Raw genomic sequence first — 16667 nt, 5'->3', positions numbered from 1 at the left:
TACTTAATAATTCACAAAAATTCTCATATTACGCATACGCCACGTAGCGCAGCTTTGCGTAGCGGAAATGTAAATTAACCAAAAGCCAACATTGCACTGCCCTCCACTCTGCCCTGCACCCCCCTCTCTGCTACTCTCTCTGACAGCAGCACCGCACACGCGTGTGTGGCGGAGAGCGGGGAGAAGCAAAAACTCAACTAAAACGAGCGTAGAAACAGCAGCCAAATGGAGTGCAGGACAAGCCTCAGTGGTTTACTACACAGTGTGTAGTGCTGTGGCTGGGCAGCCCCTCCCGCCCCTTCACTTTGGACAGGGTCGTGAGTTGTTTCTGTGTTGCTACAAATGATTAAATAATCAAGTTATTCGTTTAGTTTGTTGGTGGAATGAAAGCGAAATAAAACACATAAGTTAGGCATTCGCAGAGCTACCCATTCGGTGTTTTGTTAACAATAATAGCAGCATTTAGTGCTCAGATTCTCTGACTGATTATTTCCTCTTCAAGGCAAGAGAAAATTCGAATTTGTCTGCGTTCGTTTTTGACATACCTGCCGCGTGGGAGTGCGAATACTTGAAGGAAAACAAAGACTGAGTCCTGCGCTTTCTTAGGAAATTTGTAGCTCCTTCTTTTCACAGGCTTTTCTTTAGCTTTCCACCTGTTTGTCCTTACAATTTCTCCCCTTTCCCTCTCTCTCTCTCTGCTTTTAATGACGTTGCTCCTGCTGGTGATAATTTATTTGATAATTTCGTATGCATTAAAGAACAACATCTGAGGAATTGTTTTCCCTTCCTTTGTGTTTTCCCTTGCGAACTTTTGAACTCTAAACGTTTTCTCTTTGGGGTTTTCTCTTTGTTTTCTGTTAGCGTTGCATGCCAAATGGAGTCCGCGTTTAAGGCACAAATATTTTAAATAATTATTGTAAATTTTACTTTTTGCATCGCCAGTCCGCTGGCTCTGCTCCTTCTCTGAATGCCTTTCACTCTGGGACTTTATTTCTTTATAAAGGAAAAGGTCCTGCCGAATAAACTGTGTAAAAACTTTGCTTTCTCGCACACCCACCACCCACACACACACACATTGGCATTGGCAAAGGAAAAATTCAAATTAAACTGAGATTTCGTGTTGCCACGACGCTGCCCCGTCGTCGCTCCGAGTGAGATTTTCATGGTTGACAGTTCCCTTTTTTATGCACTTGCTGTGGCCAGCAAAAAGGGTCTTTAAAACGCGAAAGCCACGAAAACCAAAATGCAAAAAAAATGAGCAGAATCTGAGTAGAAAAGTTTGGTGGAAAATGGGAATTTGTCTGAAGTGTTTCAAGGCGCAAGATAGTTGGAAATTTGAGAGAATTTGCCATAAAACGAATGCTAGAAATATGGAGAGACCTTCCTTCGTTCGTTTTTATATTCCCATAAATATTTGAAAATAAATGCAAAATTTTGCAATGAAAAACACAACGAACTTTGGCATTAAATATTGTTTGATTTGTGTAATTGTTCGACTTTTGGGAATGATTAACAGCGGCATAAACAAAAGATCTTCGCTGATTCATTCATTCATTGGATTCTGATCTGATTCTTGCCTTTATTGGAGGTTTTGCTGCGATTTGTTCATACTTTTTATGGGCATCAATTAAATGGGGAAGGCCAGCCAATAATTTCTCAATGTTCTCATTAAACATTTAGGCATAAACAGCGAAGGAGGCCACTTACACGTGGCGTATACGCAATGTGGGGAATTGGCGAATTTACTGCCAGTAATTGGCGAAAGGGAATTGGGCGCCAAATCAGCTGCAGAACAAATCAAATTAATTTGTTTGCTTTATTACTTTGACCCACTGCCAAGGGGGAGGCGGAAGGATATGCAGGATACTGAGGACAGAGCGTGTCAAGACTGACACCAAATGCCTCGCCAATTTGCATACAAAATGGGCGGCAAATTGGCAAAACAGAAATTGCCGTGCTCCACCATTCCATAGGTGGAGTTGGAATAGAAATTGTATCACATGCAAAAGGAAAAGAAAACCAAATGATTGAGAGGCATCAGCACACGCCATCGAGTCATCAATAGGACATGCCGAATACGCTCAGCCCCCTGCCTGCCTGCTGCCCTGATGTATCTATCCTCCATGGAATCCCTGCTCCCAGTCCGCCTCCACCTCTGCCCCTCTGCCTCTGTCTGCCTCTCCATCAACTCGAAATCCCAATCAGTCAGCGGCTTTGAAGCACAAATCAGCGCCCAGCGAAAGTCAAATTAGAAACACAGAACAAGAATAATAAAAGCGAAAACAAAACAAAAAACAAATACGAAGAGAAAATGCAGTGGATGGGCTCTACGACAGGAATATACTCTGCTTTTTGGAAGGATTTTTATTAGCGGGAAAATATGAGAAATCCTTCCTTTTGGTAGCAAAGAAAACTCTCAGAATATTAATTAAATTTCTTTAGAATTACGGCTGCCAGTTGCTGCACTTTCGTTGCTTCCTTTTCCTCCTTGGCACCCACTCATACAGCAATCGATGTGCCCCATTAAATACCCTTTCAATTACCGGTTCTATGGGAAACAGAAATAATTCACGGCTAAATGAAGCGCAAAATTAGAAAACAATAAAAGAAGCGGAAGAGAGCAGCACACAAAAAAAGAGAGAGATAAAACAGCAAATCGAAATCAATAGAAAAAAATACATTGAAATAGAAACACTAAAGAAAACAAGGAAACAGCTTCAGATTCGAGCGAATATAGTCATAAAGATATAGCTATATAAATATGTAATACCCGATAGAGAGAGAGAGATTTGTAAAGCCTTTGCTGATGGTTATGTTGCTGCCTGCCACTGGCCCTGCCACTGCCACTGTTGCCGCTGCCTGCCACTTGAGCCGGAAGCGTGTTTGGCGCCGAGGCGCAGCAGCAACAATGAATCAGGGATCCAAGGATGCAGCCCCGTGAAGACAGCCAAGCGGCAAAGATAAACCCGCATTGAAATCGCCAAATGAATGGGAGAGAATATCAGAGAGCGGGAGAGGGAGAAGCGGAGCGGGGGTTGCCTTCATTTTGCCATTGTTATTACTGCTGTAATACGCCTTTGCGAGAGGAGATTACAATGTCTGATTACTTTGTTATTAATAAACACAACAAAAAGCGTGCCAAACACACGAATGCACACACACAGACACACACAAACACACACATACACACAGACACATAATTCTCATGGAAAGCAGCAAAAAGTTATCGACGTGGAAGGTGCCCATTGATGCATCGATGGGGAGTGGAAAAGGTAAGTTGGGGGAGAAGAATAGGAAGAAACTTTTGGGCATATGCAAATGTGAGAGATTTGGAATAGTATTTGGGAATAAAAGTGATTCAAAAACCTGCTCATTGCTCCAAAACTCTAAGAAATAAATCAGATTATGAAGCTGAATCACTTTCGAGTTCCTTCCCAAGGTTTTCCCTTTTAAATGACACCTCGTATACTCCCTCTTTACCGTAAGCAATGCAACACCGCGAACAATGACATTACCCCCCGATTGAAACGTCCCCCGTGGCACCCCGGAGCCCTGCCACCAGCCAACCACCAAACCACCGACCTAACAGCCGCTCCCCTCCGCTCCCACCGCCTGCCACCGCCAGATTTCACTCTGCAGCGCGTTTATTTTATCATTTTTGTGCTTTGTTGGTGCAAAACGGTTTATTAATAAACTTTTGTGTTGTGTTGTGGGGGCGCCAAAGGGACAGAGCGACAAATGCCAAACAGCAGCCTAGAGAGAGAGTTTCCTTTTTGAAGGGGAAATGCAGCTGATTCTGCACACAAACGTGTGTGTGCCTGTGTGTGTGCCTGTGTGTGTGTGTTTGTAATAATGGAAATTCCATGGAATTTGCTAAGCCAACATTGACAGTTGCACAAACATTCCCCACTCGAGGCAAAGACACAAATGTAATTCGTTTTTGTTTGTGCGCAAATTAATTGCATTTTAATTGTTTAAACATCTGAGAGTGTGTCCAAATCGAGTGCGTAAAATCTGTCTCGTTGTTGCTTTCTTTTGCCCCTCTGCCTCCGATTGTTGGCGCGTTCATTCAATTTTCTTGGCCAATTTTAATGCGCTTTTAATTCATATTTAATTTTGATTCATTCGAGTTGCTGTGCCTCTCGCAGGCGACCCTTCCCTTGCTTACATAAGACTTCACTTTATCTCTGTCTTTGGAGTGTTTTTTGCGGTGCGGGAATTACATGTTTTCTGTTTTGTGTTTTATGGTAATTTTGATTTATATTTTCACGCGATTTATGGGCTATTCAGGGAGGGAGAATATTAAGAGACCTTTAACTTTGTTTTCACTTCAATTTTCAATCCACAAATTACAAATCTGTAAGTATTTGGCAACGCTGAAAAATCATTTAAATTTTTATAGTTTAAGAATTATTTGGATTTTTGTGTATGATCTTTCTGTTTTTACAACATTTGTTTATAGTTTGATGAAGTTTTCATCATACTTTATGTTTTGTTTAAGCATTTTGTTCATCATTTAATTCACTTAAATTCTTCTAAGATCTTTTTTTATTCGCTTCTTTTGTTCTTCCGCGATCACACTTTCCACTGCTGATGCTCTCACCTTTGGCAAACACTTTCACTTGGGTTTTTCTCACTGGTTTTTCACTGGGTTTTGTACATATCCAAATAGGGAGCGATGGAGATGAGTTCTGTGGGGAGTCCCCTGCAACCCTTCTGCTCCCCCCGATTATCCACTGTTGCTCCTGTGGCACCCGCCGCCGCCGCCTACTCGTACTGTAGCATTTTCCGCTGAAGGTTCTTTCGGTCTGTGTGTTTCGCTTTCGGCAATGTTCGACCCGCAACTAGCAAGAGTTTTCCTCGGCACTCGGCTTATATACGATTTTCCTCGTCAAATGTTGAACGGGAAAAGCTCTGGCAGGCTTTCCACGAGCTTTTCCCGCCAGTTGCGTGCCATTTTGAACGAAGGTCCGTTGTGCCGCCAATTGTTTACAGGTGTTTGTTTTGGAAACGGTTTTTGGCTGGAACTTATGGACCGAGGAATAACCGAGGAGTCGTCTGGAGAGTGCAATGCACCGCACGGGGTTCCTGGGGCTCCTGGGGTTAACATTTTTATTTGATTTCTGGTGTGTGTGGCCTGCCCAGAGGGAAATCATCCGTTGGAATGCGGGCGGGCGGGCAGGAGCCACTTGTTGCTGTTGGGGAACTTTTGCCTGGCTCGCGCGTAAAAGTGGGCAGCGCGATTCGCTCACTCTCTGCCTTGTGGAGATTGTTGAATTATTCATAAGCAATTCAACAACAAAAACCACGACCAGGAAAACAGGGAACAACATAAAAATCCCATTTATATTTAGGCTTTAAGCAAACAGCACCACCACCAGCAACACAGCAACATCGAGTGGAAATAACATTTAAAACTTTTCAAATATTTATGCGGCCAATTGGAAATGGTTGAATTATTGAATCGAACTTTGGCTCAGAGGATGGGAAGTCGAAGGAAAGGGAAAAGGAAAACTTTCTCCGAGATTGGTTAATGAAAATGTATGCCAAGAGGCAACACGTAAAGAAAACAATAAAAGCCCCAAGCCACAGCCACAACCGTCGACCGACGACCGACAACAAATCAATTGCGGAGAAGGTAAATGGAGGTGGAGGTACCCGGGAGGACAACTACAAACGACAGTGTCTGTCTCCCTGTCTCCCTGTCTCCCTGTCTCCCCGTCTCCTGTGTTCTCTGTGAAAACATTTTTCTAATTTCCTGTCATCGATACAAATGAAATGTTCTTCAAGGCATCGATTAGTTCGCTCTCAAAAGAGGGGCAGCAGCTGGCTGGACATGTACATTTATCGAGTATATTTTATGTTATAAAATTAAACAACAGAAACAGAAATTCGTGGGGGAGAGATACGAAAGGTCCGAGGGGAGCAGACTAGAAACGCAGACGCCTGATCGTGCGATAGTGATAGCCATCGTCCAGCAGGGCGGAGGTGTCCTCCTCGTGCTCGGGAATCTCTTCGACCACCGCATTGTCGTCGAGGGGAGGCAGATACTCCTGCACGGGCAGCAGGTTGGGCACCGCCTGGGGCTTGCGGTAATGGTAGCCATCGTCCAAGAGCACGGCAGACTCCACCTGCTCCTTGGGCAGCTCCTCTTCGATGTGTTCCAGGGCCTTCACCTCCACGGGCTCCGTGACGATCTCTGCCTCCGGTTCGGGTGCCGCTTCGGTTTGTGCTTCAGTCACGGCCTCTGTGGTGGGTGCAGCGGTGGTCTCCACAGCAGTCTCCGCCTCCGTTGTGGCCACGGGCTCTTCCTGCAGCTCCTCCTCCACCACAGGGGGCAGGTACTCGTTGTTCACGGGCGGCAGATAGTCACGCGGTGGCTGCAGGACGTGGTTCAGGCTCGCTGCATGCTCCTCCACCGGCGGCAAGTAGTCCCGACTGGGCACTGGCGGCAGCACCACAGGCGGCAGATACTCCAGCGGCAGATGGGAGACATCTCGCCGCACCACCGAGCGACAGGAGACACCCACAGCCAGCAGCAGCAGCGCAGAAGCCACACCGAATCGAACTCCTTGCTGCAAGCAATCCAAAGAGGTTCAAACTGCAACCATTTCCCCTTGGAGGTTGTCTACTCACCATGTTGGTTATTTCTTTTGTGTCTTGTATCTGGTTCTGACCTGCTCAATCTGTCTGGGCGTTGGGCTTTGCGGTTGTCTGTGGCTCTGCTCGAATTGTTGTCTGCTGTTGAAATCGCTTAACTATTTATACAAAAAATTAGCAACAAATCAAGTTCGAAGCGAACGCCGCATTAGCACTCATTATTTTTGGGCTGCAACTTCTTCAAACTAGTTCGGAGAGGTTCGATAATGGGTTGGTTAGATGGTTCGATGGCTCGATTGGTTCGATGGTTCGCTCGTTGCTGGGCTCGTGGCTTAGGCCATGGGCAATGGTCATTGATCGTTGAAGATCGACACTAAGGGAAGGGGAATGGGGTCCAATGCGGATTGTTTGCCCATTTGCTTCGCACTATTTGATTGCGCGCAGAATCTGTCAATATTTTCTTTAAAGATTACCCACAAACATTCCTCCTTCCGCCATTCTACAAATACTCTCAGATTTACACTTTTTTTCTCGCTGCCTGTCGGGTATTTACTTAAGTTTTTATTTTCAGAAACACTTTTTGGGGGCCATCCGCGGCCGGTTTCAATGTCAGCGATGTAAGAGACGGAGTCAATGTCAAGTGTTACGCCGCTGGATGCAAGCAAGATGACGGGGCACAACACCGTAACACTGTAAAGCGATCAGAACTGTGCCACGCATTGGGTCACGCTGGATCGGTCGAACCACGAACTTCGGAATTGTTGCTGCATCATCATACAGCAATTAAAGTGCCTCTTATCACACGTTTCGGGGCACACAGCTCTTAAAGCGGCTTAAAATATCAAAATTGAAATCGAGAGACGCCACATATCGAAATTAAAATAATGAAAATGGAAACTGCACAAAAGAAAGTGACAAAGAAGGAGTAGAAAAGAGTACGAAGAGACTGAAGGAATGGAAAATGAAAGGAAAAATGTGTTCAATCAAATGCCAAACACCAAGTTAAGCTGCCCACAAATCCATTATGGAAAAATAAAAGAAAAATAAGTTGAGTCTGGAAGGAAACGAAGCTGGGAGTACCCTGGAGATGGGAGAACTAAAGCTTTATCTACACACAGAATAATTATATGTAGAGAAAATACACATATCTCCTGGAAAAAGGTGTCCTCCCTCCATTTGGCTTAGGTTGCGGTTTCACGGACACAAAAAGAAAACACCAAACAAACAGATAAACCAAAAAAAAAACAGAAAAAATTGATCCAATTCTTTTTTTGTATATTTTATCTTCTATTACGTACGGTGTGGCCTTTCCCCACCCGCTCCATTTAGATTCCGTGTAATTTTGCATCTCTTTTTTCTTGCCGAGGTAAACGCATGCCGCGGATTAGTAGAAATTGAAAAACTTCCCCACAATGGCTGCCCCACGGCACACCAAAGGGTGGCCCAGTGCCACATCAGAGGATAGGATACCTGATGGATTTTCCCCATTCGTTTGCCTAATAGAAAAACTAAACATTTAGTTAGGAACTTTAACTAAAGCGGCTTCAACATGGTCCAATACCTCTCGCGGTCTGTTTGCAGGCTCAAATGGAAGTGAGTTTGGGCCCGAAACTCTCGGATACTCTTCCAAATGAAGAGTTCCTGTGATAAGTAAATGAAATATAATTTTAAACTTAGTTGAAACTTCATTGCATTCATCAATCAACAATTTGTCTGCTCAACACTCTGTCAAACATCTGGTAAAAAGCGAAAAACCTTCCGCAATAAAGAAAAATCGGTTGAAAAAAAGGAAAAATCCCTAGAATGTAGAGGAGGCTCAGTGCAGGCTGCAGTTTCCGGCGGGGGATTACAGGCGGGGGAGTAACATGCGAAAAAACTTCCTATTGGATGCAACCAGAGTTGGTGGCAGGCAGGCAGCGTAAACGAATATTTGTTCAATCGGCTGCCACTTGGGGCAACAGCAGCACCAGAAACCAAAGAAAAACAAACTCCGAAAAAAGAGGGAAATGGCGAAAAACTGAGAGTGAAAAACTATTCAAATTCAGCTAATGGACCACCAATCGGAGAGTCCCGAGAAGCTGCTAACATGAGTGGGAAATGCGAAATGGGAAATGGGAAATGGCAGTGGGAAAGCCCTCAAATATGCTGAAGGGGGCTGTGTTTTCTTTTCAAGGAGAGATTTATGAAAGTGAATTGATTTTAGGTTGAATTTCTTGCAGGGAAATCTTCATTTTCCACTAATTGAAGACACCGGCAAAACCTTGTCCCTTGCAGCTGAAACTTTGATTGATGTTTGCTCCCCGAATGGTGTCGAATGGTGTCTCATTTGCATGCAAAACTTGTAAACTACACATCTAACAGAGGGGAGAGGAGAGGAGCGGAGCGGAGGCCATGCCATGAAATATGCAACAGATGGGGAGGCTGCAAAGGGACTCCCAGGGAGACTGGAGGAGACTGGAGAGCAAACAAATTAAAAGCAATGCCACGTGGCGCCTGTCAACTCTTAACACATTACGCTCCAATTACGGAGCGGAGCTCCTACTGCCAGCATGGAGTCCTGTGTCCTGTGTCCTGTGTGTGTGTGTGTGTGCTTTGAATATCACTTGCCGCATAATAAAGTCATCGAGTCATCGGCTTTTCGTTGCCTGTCGCCTTATGCAATGCGCTTTGGCAGCAACGCAAAAAGCGAATCAAAGTCTCAGCCTCAGCCTCAGCCTCCCCAACTCTGAGGGAAAATGCAATGCATATTAAACAGGCTGCAAGCCAAAGGACTTCAGGATTAAGGAGCAGAACGCAAAATGAAATTCCGAAGGTGCGAAAGCCCACAAAAAAAAGCACAGCAGAAAAGATGCGAAATTTAATTACAATTGAAAGGTGCGGCTGCTGTCAAACCCTTCTCCCTGTCTCTCTCTACGCTCTCGGGTCTACACTGAGAGAAAAGAGGCAGCAGTTTAAGGTACTGGGAAATTCCGATATAAATTGTATCTCTTCCTCCAGGGATTTCCTTTCCTACTTTCGTTTTCGCTTTCGCTTTTGCTTTCGCTTTTACTTTATTTATTGCATTTCATTTCGGGGTTTTGTGCTGTTGATTTGCCTCGATTCTCTATGGCTTTTCCTTGGGTGTTTTCCTCCACTCTTTCCCCACTTTTTCCCCCTCTTTTTGTGGCACTGTCAAAGCGAATTTAATTGTCTCAATTACGCGCTAAATGTCGCCCAACTTCAGCAGCGAAGCTTCCAGCTTCAGACCCAAATCAAGATGAGGTCAAGCGGGTTGAAGAACCCTTTCCGTGTGCCAGAGGGAGACAGCAAGAGAGGGAGCGAGAAAGGCGACGACAAGCGAACTTCATTGAAGCAATTTTCACCTCGTTTCAATGGAGAAGAAAAGACGAAGACGGGAAGGAGACGAGCAGGAGACGAGTGCCAGTAATCAAGTGACTTACTAAAAAGTTAACGCCATTTTGTGGCAACTTCAAAAAGTTTCCTTCAACCCGTTTTGGCCCTGAGGCATGGGAATCTCCACTCCCTCTCCCTCTCTCTCTCTTCATCTATCTTTTGCTGGCATTGTGTTGCCCCTTCCGTGGCAGAGTGCTTCATGCCACAGTTGAATGCACTTTTGTGCCTTCATTAAAAGGAAAAGCCCAAAGGCTACACGCTGGAGCAGAGCGTTCTATCACCCGATACGCCACCCTGTACGCCGCGAAGAAGAGACTTTTCTTGGCTACTAAAATGCCTGGAAATTCTCTGGTGAATAAACTTTCATTAACATCATTTTGAGTCGAAGGGTTCAAATGCTTAAATTTCATTAAGCAAAAACATTTGTTAAGCGTTTATTGGGGAACAGAGACAGGACAAGAGAGAGAGAGTGGGAAGCATCTGCAGCTGTCTCCCATTGGCCAACAGCTTATCAAAATGGATGACACCTTCTGTCTCCCATGTCCCGCACAGACATGTCAGCGACATTAGACACACACACACACACACACACACACACACACACACACACACACACACACACTTACTGGCGTGTAATTCGGCGTAATTTGCTTCACAGGTAATTAAAAACAACACACGGCCATGCCCCATCCTCAGCCTGCCGCACACCTGCAGAGCAGTCAAAAATGTTCCATAATTTCGCACTTGGCTGCACATAATTTGCGTTGGGGAAATGCCATGCCACGCCCCATGTGACAACCTCTAATCAAAGCACTTCCTTCGTAGCTTCAAAAACAAAACTTGAAGCTCTAATGGGGAAATCTGGGAGAAGAAACGAGGGACTTGGCACTCCACTGATGTCAATTAATTGCAACATTTCTGTAGTTTAAAGTTGCCAAAAACCTTTGTCCAAAGTTCCGTCGAACCCTCCTGTGAATAAAGGACATCGAACGAGTGACGAGGTGACATGTCGGCAGCCAAACAGAATTTCTATTGTGCAAATAAAGGAAATTGCACAAATATTGAACGGAAATATCCTGCGGCTTTGGGCAACCGACGCCCTCTATTGACGCACGGAAAATTTCATTTTCATTTCCCCAGGCTGGAGTTGCCTCTGTGGGTTCTGTGTGTGTGTGCTGTGTGTGTGCTGTGTGTGTGTGTGTGTTGTGTTGTGGCATAATGAGTGGCAAGTGGAAAACTTTAATACCTCGGGATTGTCAGTTTTGAGATGTCAGTGGAGAGGAGGGTCAGGCAGGCGTTGTAGGTGTCATGTGTTTGTCCCTTGGCCGCAGGATTCTCGCTCCTTTGTGAGCAGACCGCAATAATGTCCTTGCCCTGGCCATGCCCCTGTATCTGTGCGTTCCTGTTTGAGGGATTCTCTGCCTGTGTGTGTGTGTGTGTGTGTTAGCCCATTTCGCGGTTGACGTTTACCATTTTGCACCGAAACTAATTATATTTAACTCTCTCTGTCCCAGTCTCTGCCTGTCCGAAGAGCGTGGCCTCAACAGAATCTGTTTATGTAATGCATACGAGAGTGCTCCCCAAATCTACCCCCCTTCCTCCCCTTTCTTTGCTGTTTCTATAATGTTTTGTTGCAGATTAATACACTCGATGGTAATGGCAGCTGCTGGCGTGTAATTTCCAATTAGGCTCAATTTACAGCGCTGCTCTTGGCCGCCGACAAAGCGGAATGGAATTCGCCAAATTGCTGGCTACAAGTTAATCAAAGCAACATTCTTCACTCTCCACCTTCCCCTCTGCCACCCAGCCACCTCCACCACTCAACCACGCTCTGAGAACAGCTCACAAATGCCTAAAAATATCGCAAAACATAGCCAAAGAGGACACCTTGAAAGATTCCCCAGCGGAGGAAACACATCAGATTTTGCTTTTTAAAGAGATGTTCAGCGTGCGATAAAAATAGAAGAGCAAACTAGATAAATGGAGGGACTTCTGGGAGACTGAAAGAGGGAATGAGCAAAGTAATTGGAGACTGAATAAAATGATGGAAAAATATCACGAAACGAATGGAAAAGCGCGCCTGAAATTTGCACTTCAGTGAGACTCTAATCAGAATGGTACCAATCCAGTCTCTATGGTCAGTAATAATACAATAAATGTGTACAGAAAATGAACCAAATACATAGATATGGAATATATAAACAAAATATATGAAAATAGGTGAAAATGTGCGGAAAATATAGAAAATATTGCCTAAAATAATGAGAATGAGAATGTTGAGAGCCAAGTGAATGGCATGCCACGCATCTAAAGTGTCTCAAGTACCGTTACACATTTAAAACGCGCCTCTAACGAGTGCCCACAGTTCGTCCCGCTGTCTCCCCCCTCGAAATCAAAGCAAAACTTTCACTTTGAATGCGAATAGCAGCCAGTGTCCATCGGGTGAAATGGTCCATAAGCTGCTGCCACACACACACAGAGCAGAAGTCAAGAGGCAGGATACAGCGGGGGCCATGCCGACAACTAATTAAATCGACAACCTGATGGCTACAAATTTAATTGAAAGGAATCTGCCGCTTAACAATTTCAACAAACAAAAGAACACAGCATGGAGCGGGGGGAGAAGCGGGCGGAGGAGCGGGCGTGTTGTTCCATTCCATGCCGTGTCAGTGTCCGTTTCTGTTCGCCACTCAAATTGAATCACACACACAGCCACAGCAGAGACCAGACACAGACACAGCGACACTGCTGCTGTATAAAAGTCATTTAAGCGACACGCCAATTGTTGCTCTCTGTCTCTCCCCCTCCCTGCAGCAATTATTTCATATTAAAAGTAACAGAAAAAGTTACGCTGCAAAATGAAAAGCAAAACGTATGAAATGAAAAGAATGAAAAGAAAAGTAAATTGAAATTGAAATGCGTCGAAGGAAGGACACTGACACGGCACACTACCCACCCCGTCCCCAGCCGAGTGAGAACCAAATTAAAAATATATAAATCCAGACAGCTTATGGCTCCTCTGGGACTCCTCTCGACTCCATCCGTTGGGATGTTCACCTTTGCCCGATGTCTAATTGAAACCGAAATCATTATCAGTCTGCGGTGAACATTGAACCCGACTGAACAGACTGCTGCAGTTGCATTTTCAGGCTCAATTTGTTCATTTTCAAAGAGAAATGCGACGGGCCATGGGCTGTGCGTGAAGGCGAACAGATTAGCAGATGTTTCAGGTGCAAATCTCTCTCTCTCTTCGGCGTGTCACGCTGGCATCCCCTGGCAGGGTTTTTCGTGGGGATTCGGATTGGGGCAAACAAACAGATCGACAAACAGACCTGCGGGAGGGCAACGCAAACAGAATCAAATTGTTGCTGTTTGTTGACCTACGAGTTGCCTGTCCCAGCAACCCTCCCACTCCCACTCCCACTCCCACCGTTCCACCGTTCGGTCCCACTTTATTCTTATTTGTTTTCGTTTTCATTTTTCTTGGCAGCGAAAGCGAGGAGCGAAGAAACGCTGCTTCGGTCGCCCAGGTGTCTGGGGAAATTAACAAAGCCGCAGGTGTATAGGTGCAGTGGCTTGCTCCCCTCCCTTTGCTATTTTAATGAAATATGAATGGGTGTGTGTGTGTGTGTGTGAACAGCAACATTAAACATCAAATGTCAGCATAAACGTCGAGATTCTACTCATCAAGCGCACGCAACGGTGAGCAGAGAAACAATAAATTCTCTCTGCCCTAACGTACACTCCCTCTCTCTTTTCTGCCCGCTCTCAGTTAATTATCGCGAGCCACTGCACCGCTAATTTGAGTTTAACCTTCCCGGAAAGGGATCCACGAGCCACGGGGCGTGGCTGTTTTATTTTTGGCATTTTTATTTACATTTAGCTAAGCCCCCAGAGGGGATACACATAAATATTCTTTCCTTTAGTGTCGGCAGCACTTATCCTCGCTGCGCTGCTTTATAATTGCTAAAACATCGATTTGGATTTTGTCAACGTTTCACGGCCCTTCAGTGTCGCCTGTTCGGTTCGTGTCTGGATTTTTCCCAACACGCCATTTCTCTGGCTACATAAATTTAAATTGAATTTTAAATATTAACAAGCGGCGCCAAAGAACACCTTAAACGAGCAAGAACGAACCCCGCTGGGTGGAGTGTGCCGAAGCTACAGATACTCTCACGGGTCGGAAGGTACAAGACCTCCAATGAAAACAATCATACCCCAATCATATCCATATGCCAAGGGTACAGCAAGGACCGCCTCCGTCTGTGTCTGTCCCAGCCTAATAAATACGTTTGCTGTGCCATCGATTTTCGGCTCGTTTGCCATACATTTTCGTCTCGGGCTTATAAATATTTATGCGCAACATTTTCGGGGGCTTGCTTTACTCATGATTTCGGTCTGGATGAACGGAATGGATGGCCGCGATGGGAGAGGCTCTTTCGTATGGTGGGGAAAACTATAAGTTAATGCGAGAGAAAATGCATAATGGATGCAGGATGAATGATGGATGAGCAGCGGGATGGGAAGGGCTGGTCAAGCCATCATATCAATGAACAATTTATGTTTGGCAGCTGTGACAATGTTGACAGAGCAATGAACAAATATCAATTTATGGAAACAGGCACTCACCTGCTGCTTCGCCCAAAGGGCCACATGTGGCATCTTTATTCTTATTAGCATCGCAGAAGCCGTTTCCAACTTGTGACGTCACGTTTTTGCATCTTCTGTTGTGAAATAAGAAGACGTAAGCCGGCAGCGCTGCTGCTGCAGCTGCTGCTCTCTCTGGCGCGGCTGCTCTCTCTCTCTCTCTCTCTGCCGCGGCTGCACAGCACATAAAGAAAATCACTATTTATCCACATATAAATGAAAGATAATGTAACACCAAACACAAGCACATAATTGTCTCACGTTTTACCGTATTTTGCATTACATTTACACGCATTTAACACAATTTTAGAACAAATTTCTACCGCGGCACTTTGTTGTTGTTGCTCTCTCTGCCGCGCCTGCACAGCACATTGAGAAAATCATTGCATTCTCCACATTTAAATGTAAAATAACATAACACCAAACACTAGCACGTAATTATTTCACATTTCACCGTATTTCTCCATACATTTACACGCATTTAACACAATTTTAGAGCAAATTTTAGCTGCTGCACTTTTTTTGCGACTTTCCGGCACTTTTTTCTGCGTTTCTTTGTTGTTGTTGCTGTCTCTGTCGCTCCCGTTACCGATCACTGGCTCATTAGAGCGAACTGCTTCAGTGGTTCACTGAACTCTGCGACAAGTGGTTCATTATATCGAACTAGCTGATCGAAAATTCGAATTTGAAATCAATCAATCGGCTCTATGAGTAGCTGGGAGTGTAGGAGGCTGCTCATCCTACTCCCACCGCCCAACCAGCAGCGGCAGCTCATCAATTTTTCAGGAACTCGTGACAGGCCAAAGCGACTTTTGCTCACATCATCTATCCCACTGTCGGCATCTTGTCAGCAGAACAAGACACATGTAGCGGTGACTTAATTACCAGCCGCAAGCTGTTGCCACTAACAACAACTTTTGGGGAATCAAGATGGGGATGGGCCTAAACCTTGTCGATAAGCAGCTTTCGCAGCAGGCGGGGAAGTGGTCCTCCACCCGAGCCCCGTTTCAATTATGTTGTCAAAAGCCACAACCAAACGACGAAGCCGACTGGCTGACTGCAATTTATAGTCCAATTAATTGGAGCCACGTCACCGCAAATACAGGATTAAATGATTACCAATTCAATGTTGGTTTGTGCCTGTCCCTGGTGCCTGTCCCTGCCCCGCAGATCATCCTGTTGGCCCGAATGAGTGGCAGGCAGCGTGCAGGCAACAATTTGTTGGCAAGAGGGGAGTTTCCTGTGTCGAGATTTGCGAGCAGCAGCTGCCACTAGCAGAAAAGAAAGTAATTTGAATTTGTAAATCGATACGGGCAGCCCCGCACCCGCACCCTCACCAGCACCCGCACCCTCACTCGAAACCCTTTTCATTCCTGTGTCCTGTGCCATTTCTTTCGCTTTCCTGGCACCCATTGGAAACTTCTAAATATTTCAAGTTAATAAATGCGACGCCAGCGGCTGTCTACGCCCGCTCCAGGAAGCAGCCAACTGCCGATCAAAAATTTGCATAAACTAAAGGGGGAAACTGCCACAAGAGTTTGGCTCTATTTTGGCTAGGGCTTGGTCTGGGCTCGGGCTGTGTCCTTTTTGTGCGCCTTGGCAAACATTCTCGACTCAACTCGAGTTGGCTGTCGAGTGAGAGCCGCGAGCGCTTTCCGCTTGCCGCTTTCCACCTCTGCTGCGAGTAAGGAAGGGCAAGGAAAGAGTTTTCCCAGCTCGTGTTTTCTGCCAGGTTCACTTCGCAGCAGCTTTAACGGCTAATGGCCGCTGAGCCGCGACTGAGAAGGCTTCAAGCTGCTGCCCCTTCCCTTCTTGTGGCTCTCGTTTCATTGACCCAACATGCAAATTGACTGTGGAACAAATGTGCAAAAGTTCCGCCCCGCTTCGCTCTGCTTTTGCTCTGCTTTTGCTTTGCTTTGCTTTTGCTTTGCTTTGCTTTGGGACTATCTATCCCATGGACAGACGCAGCGACACCAGCGAACAAATAGACATGGAAAACTTTTGCATTCGTATGAAAAAGTGGCAGG

At 45.4% G+C, this 16667-nt stretch overlaps 2 protein-coding genes across 2 annotated transcripts in view; both read right to left on the bottom strand.

The window, feature by feature from the left end:
* Positions 1 to 4826, bottom strand: part of LOC117895059 (adenylate cyclase type 6) — a 35029-nt gene extending 30203 nt beyond the window's left edge. The window contains exon 1 of the mRNA XM_034802439.1: positions 4604 to 4826. The gene's annotated coding sequence lies outside the window, so the exon portion shown is untranslated. The remainder of the gene's footprint in view (positions 1 to 4603) is intronic.
* Positions 4827 to 5926: 1100 nt separating this feature from the next.
* On the bottom strand, positions 5927 to 6729 carry LOC117893871. Its single transcript, XM_034800643.1, has 2 exons — positions 6637 to 6729; positions 5927 to 6575 (listed from the first exon to the last, which is right to left on the bottom strand). The coding sequence occupies exons 1-2, from the start codon at positions 6637 to 6639 to the stop codon at positions 5931 to 5933; spliced, it is 648 nt and encodes a 215-aa protein (XP_034656534.1). The 5' UTR covers positions 6640 to 6729; the 3' UTR covers positions 5927 to 5930.
* Between the last annotated feature and the right edge of the window lie 9938 nt (positions 6730 to 16667).

The sequence above is a fragment of the Drosophila subobscura genome, chromosome J (genome assembly GCF_008121235.1).
Source record: "Drosophila subobscura isolate 14011-0131.10 chromosome J, UCBerk_Dsub_1.0, whole genome shotgun sequence".
NCBI classification, from domain to species: domain Eukaryota; kingdom Metazoa; phylum Arthropoda; class Insecta; order Diptera; family Drosophilidae; genus Drosophila; species Drosophila subobscura.
The sequence above is the reverse complement of the archived record's forward strand: the minus strand, read 5'-3'. Positions and strand labels throughout refer to the sequence as shown.